Source organism: Capsella rubella, unplaced genomic scaffold, assembly GCF_000375325.1.
Source record: "Capsella rubella cultivar Monte Gargano unplaced genomic scaffold, Caprub1_0 scaffold_7, whole genome shotgun sequence".
Taxonomy (NCBI): Eukaryota; Viridiplantae; Streptophyta; class Magnoliopsida; order Brassicales; family Brassicaceae; genus Capsella; species Capsella rubella.
In genome coordinates this window covers 9947087-9952782 of record NW_006238917.1, presented here as the reverse complement: position 1 = coordinate 9952782, position 5696 = coordinate 9947087, and the positions used below count along the sequence as shown (strand labels likewise).

The 5696-nt window shown below is 27.2% G+C and overlaps 1 protein-coding gene across 1 annotated transcript; it reads right to left on the bottom strand.

Moving 5' to 3' along the window:
- Positions 1-830: 830 nt before the first annotated feature.
- LOC17879228 (heavy metal-associated isoprenylated plant protein 18) lies at positions 831-2153 on the bottom strand. The gene is made up of 5 exons (XM_023779436.1): positions 2055-2153; positions 1871-1956; positions 1513-1780; positions 1318-1400; positions 831-1203 (listed from the first exon to the last, which is right to left on the bottom strand). The coding sequence occupies exons 1-5, from the start codon at positions 2105-2107 to the stop codon at positions 953-955; spliced, it is 741 nt and encodes a 246-aa protein (XP_023635204.1). The 5' UTR covers positions 2108-2153; the 3' UTR covers positions 831-952.
- Positions 2154-5696: the final 3543 nt, after the last annotated feature.

Here is a 5696-nt window from a genome sequence, read left to right as displayed (position 1 = left end):
AAATATGGAACGGCTTGCAAGACATAACGAATAAGGAACACCTCTTCTAAGTGATGTTGATACTCAGAAATGAAAGCAAGAAGACTAGCCAGTTTTGCGAGAGTAGTTGTCCAAAGTTCTGAAACACATAACCACATAAGAAGAAAATATGCATGATCTCGGATTTGTTCTGGCAAAAAACACAGTCCCCAAAGACCCCAAAAAGAGTAATTTGCTGTGGCCACATGAATGTCTCTTACGTAAGTATAAGTTTGTATTAAATGGTGTTTTGGGGTAAGTCTGCATGCCATGCAGTTTAGAGATATGTTTTCATTTTCATTTAATAGATTAAATCTTGTCCTTAGATGTAGGAGAGAGTCATTAATTAATACTTTATATTGATACGATTCTAAGAAAATTTGGATAACTTGATAGATAACTAAGAAAATTAGGAGAGATCAGCTTGCCTTACTTAAGTATTGGTAGGAGATGTGAACATAAGAAATTTGGATAACTTGATAGACAAAGTCACATATTGTTATTCGTCAGGATTATATGAATGAGTCACACATGATCATAAGTTAGCAATACATATATATTTATCATTTTGGCGTGAGAGAAATGGTAGGAGACATGAAGATATACAAACTCATTGATAAAAACGTACTCATCGACTAAGTTCTTACTAGTTAAAATTTTGTGTTATTCATTTAATATTTTTTTTTATATTTTAAATTTCAGATATAATTTTTTTATAGATTTGAAAGTGACAGTTTGAAGGATCAAATAAATTGTATATAGATTTATATTAAATCAGTTACCCAATAAATTTTTTAACACATAACTTTTGTTACAAATCTATTCCCTTTATTTAATATCAAGATGAAACATATATTAAAATATCTCAAGATAGATAAAGTCTATTGCCATAACAAAGTTCCATATGGTGGATACTTGTTTTCTCGAATACATCTTAAGAAATACAACATGCGTTAGGATTTGCATCACCAACCATCATGTACTTAGCTATCTCACTTCCATCATCACTCTTAGCTTTGGCATGCTTATCACTTTCTTCTTTCTTCTTTGCAGCAATTTTGGATTCTTCTTCTTCCATCTTCTTATCGATCTTTTTCTTCAGCTTTTTCGACAATTTCTCTTCATCAAAGCTACCAGTAACCACAACCTTTTGGTTTTCATTATCGACCACATACCATGTAATCCCTAAATCAAAATCATTAAAAAGAAATGTTACAAATATAAAGTAATACAATTTCTTTGATCAAACCCAATATATGTAAAATGGTGGATAATAAGAAGCATATACATATGACATACCTTCGAATTTGGAAATAACTTTCTTAATGCACTCCTCGAACTCGGCATCTAGAAATGGTATCTTGAACTCGACTTCGATTAAACTACATGTAAGGAGTTAATTTTCACATATGTAGCTAGTCTTTAACCACTTTAACAACAATTAACCAAAGAACAAACCAAATAGAACAATTAGATAGTAATTAATTAATCTACCTCGCCTCGCTCTCGTTTTCAGAATTTTCTTCTTTTTTCGGAGTTAAAGAAGTTGTTTCATCATGAACTAGTTCATGACCATCATTTGTATGGACTGCATCAGGTTCAATATCTTCCTTTTGAACTGCATCAGATCTCTTAGTCATCACCAAAATCTCTGCGTTTTTACCAGTTTTTTTCTTGATAATCTTCAGCATCCTCTCCAAATCAAAAGCACCAGCTACCATGATTTTTTGATTGATCACATCTGTTAAACAGTCTTCAACTCCTAATAATAGATTAAAAGATCTTATTAAGACATATATACATATTGTCTCGTCAACAAATAAATATGAATATACATTATAAAGTTTCTTGCCTTCTAATTTGCTTAAAACTTTTTTGAGTTTTTTGGCACAATTCTCACAATGCAACTTGATCTTGAGCTCAGCATCCATGGTATAACTAAACAATAATTTTCAAAAGAAAAAAAAATGTAACATCATCAGAATAATATAAAGATATAACAACATAAGTCAAATCACATAAGTAACTCTACGTACTCGTAAGGGATGCTTCTTCTTTGTGACCGACGCTTCCAGAACCACCAACCCATCACTAGCGTAACAGTACTCTTCTCGACCTATGAGATATCTTATGAAGCCTAATAACACTTATCAAATATAATACTGATAATGAGGAGACACATAATCAAAATGATCACTCAATTTATAATGTATCAGACTTATGTTAGATAACATTAGCATATAGAGAAGTTTCTTAGTAGAAATGTTAAAAGCTGAAAGTGAAAGGAAACTAATTAATTTCTTATCTTTATATTTAATGTATCCAACTCATTGTATTATAAAATAAGAAACATAATTTTGTTTTTTTCTTAAGTTTTTAACTTTTTAGAATTAATTTTCCCTTTTTCTTTTAGATTAAATCTCAAACACCTAAATATATACTATTATATTTAACTGTATGAAGTTCTAAAGTAGCTTTTTAGGCAAAACATGTTTTGTCATATTTAGTTTAACAATATCTTATTTGTTTTTGAGTTTCCATATCATATATGAACAATGTAGACACATGTAAAACCCATTCAAGATTGAACATGTGTGATACAATGACTATTATTTGTCTTTTTTAATAAAACACATTCTACTTTTTTTTTTTAAATATAACAACACAATAAATTTTCAGTGACAACCTTAGATCAACAGCATGTTATTTCAGAATTACTTGTGATAAATTTTTCTATTTCTTATTAATTTAAATCATTTTAAACTAATGAATATATATTTTAAAATATTTCTTTGATGTTGTTAATAATATATCCAACAATTAGTTCTATATCTAATCTATCACTGGAACCGTTTATCTAAATATCTTAAAAGGAGGTTTGATAATAACTAATAAGCGTGGTTGCATATTGAAATTATCCTTTTAAACTTAATACATTTTTAGTTTTAATGAAAATATTAATCGACACTTACCTTTTAAACAATACCTAAATTGAAACGGAAGGAAGTAGTAGTAATAAGTATATAAGTATAAGGAAACTAATCGTCTAACTGACGGATTAGCGAACTATGTATTTTCGTTACCGTTGGGGTTTTATTTACTTGAGTTGGTTCTAAATTCGGTTAACGTGATTTTTTAAGAGGATGATAGGGGTAATGCGATTTCTCGCGCGGCAAATCCGGTTGCAATTGTTTAAAGTTATTTTTTTAATAAAGTGAAGGAGGCCTCCTCCTACCCAAAAAAAATGTATATAAGTATAACTAATAATATATATATATATATATATATTTTTTCTGGAAATATATGTTAATATTCTTCGTTAGTGAGACTATTTGTGGGTTGTCTTGGAACAACTTATTTATCAGAAAAACTTAGGGGGTGTTATTGGATAAAGGTATTTAATGGATTTAAGTTACTAAATGGATTTTAAAATTTGATGGATTTCTAATACATTGAACGTGGATTTGGTATTATTATGTGGATTTAAAAGACATCACTAATGGATTTGAAAGTTATTAATAGTGGATTTTATAAATTTTTCCAGTTAAATAAAAACTAGTGATGGACCCGCACGTACGTGCGGGGTTATTTTTACAAAATTACGATTTTTTAAGTAGATGCTATTTTGGTAAAGTTTTGTTATATGAGTTTATTTGATAAACTATATATAGACATACATTTGTAAAACAACAAAATGAATACATAATACAATTTTAAAATTATTTAAATGAAAATGATAAGTGATATTACGTGTTTATTTTTTAAACTAATCAAAACATTTATAACTGTTTGCTTAGAGATGTTAAATCGGATTTGGGTTTGGCTTTAGTTTGAATTGTTTTATGTGTAGTTTAGAATGGAAAACCCGTCCTGTCCCTTTCCGTTTCGTCCTGACCCGTCCTGTCCCACCCCGCCCCGTCCCGTCCCGTCCTGTCCCACCCCGCCCCGTCCCGTCCCGTCCCGTCTTCTATCTGTCATAAAATTTCTGTTCCATAATCATTTCTTTTTATAACATAATCATTTGCCAATGTTTATTATAAGAAACTTGGTAAAAGATTTAGACGGGATACCCGTATTTCTCGTTTAAATATTTATTTTTATCAAACTAACAAAAATCTAATTATCAATCTAAGTCACATGCTCCCACCATTTTCATTCACAAGGTACTGTCTGTAATCCTAGCATACACAATCTTTGTTTGATTTTTAATTTTATTGATCTTTCAGTTTCATCTTTATTTCTCATTACTTTCTTCAATTCAAAGATTCATGTTTTAGCCTTTTTGTTTTCTAAAGATTTAGGTATTTCTATTTTTTTAATACATGGATTTATTGTAGTTTTGTTATCCGAAGTATACGTTATCTTCTTGTACCCGTCATTTCATGTCTAAATATTTGAAATACATAGGAAAGTGGAAATTAAATTTAGCAATTTAAATTACTTGTCCCCGTATCGTACTCGTAGTTATATATTTGATAGTTGAAAGTGAATTTAACTTTATGACCGTGTCTCATAACAATTATATCTAATCATGTTTTGTTTTTTTTATGAGAAATAATTCAGATAATGTTTGTTTTCGAATTATATGTAACTAAATATAATTTTAATATATGTAAAATTTCATATAATCGTCCAAAAGTAGATTATACAAGTCATGGCAACCACAAACTTTCATTTATTTGTTTTCAATTAGATTAAATCATAAAAATATAATCCATTTATTATTTAAAAATTAGTAATAAGTCGTTAAAATAATTTAAATGTGATATATCCACTTGTTATTTAGTTTTAATCTTAATAGAAATTCTATATGTTTATAATCTCAAAATGTAGTTTATGATTTGATAAAACAATTATTTAATATTTGATAATAGTAATGATATGAAAATTGCCAATGGATGAAGATTTATTTTGTTAAGATTTTGTGAAATTAATAAGAAAAAATAAGTTTAGATTTTGTGAAATTAACAAAATCATCATGTAGAATTTGATTAGTTGATTATTTCATATGCTAACAAATTTTTTTTCTTTTTATTTTTCTAAAAAAATGTTATCTTTGTTTTTTAGATATATGATGATTTTGTTTTATTAGATTTCATTCTATATAAATTATTAATTTCGAAATTATATTAAAATATTAAATTAATATTAAATATGTTTATGTATATTCAAAATAGATATCTTAACATATATTTAATTTTGAATTTAATTGTCCACTTTTTATGGTAAAAGATTATTATGATTTCCATAAATATAGATAGTTTTTGTTTTTGTTTTTTTTTTTGCTGTCATTAATTCTGTTTGGCAACTGGTTTTATTTTCATGAAATTTTTTTTTAAAATTGGGGGGTGTTTGGCTTCAAGTTGTCCTTCCCAATTAATAGTATAGATTTATTATATCATACCAATTTGACATTTTATTTGTTTTCAATTAGATTAAATCATAAAATATAATCCATTTATTATTTTAAAATTGGTTATAAGTCGTTAAAATCATTTAAATGTGATATATCCACTTGTTATTTAGTTTTAATCTTAATAGAAATTCTATATGTTTATAATCTCAAAATGTAGTTAATGATTTGATAAAACAATTATTTAATATTTGATAATAGTAATGATATGCAAATTGCCAATGGATGAAGATTTATTTTGTTAAGATTGTGTGAAATTAATAAG

Excerpts from the sequence above, each read along its gene's own strand:
- LOC17879228 (XM_023779436.1), bottom strand. The coding sequence starts at position 2,107 with ATGGGTTGGTGGTTCTGGAAGCGTCGGTCACAAAGAAGAAGCATCCCT. Across the intron at positions 1,957-2,054 it reads AGAAGAAGCATCCCTTACGA|TTATACCATGGATGCTGAGC; the intron begins GTACGTAGAGTT and ends ATTATTGTTTAG. Across the intron at positions 1,781-1,870 it reads AGTTTTAAGCAAATTAGAAG|GAGTTGAAGACTGTTTAACA; the intron begins GCAAGAAACTTT and ends ATCTATTATTAG.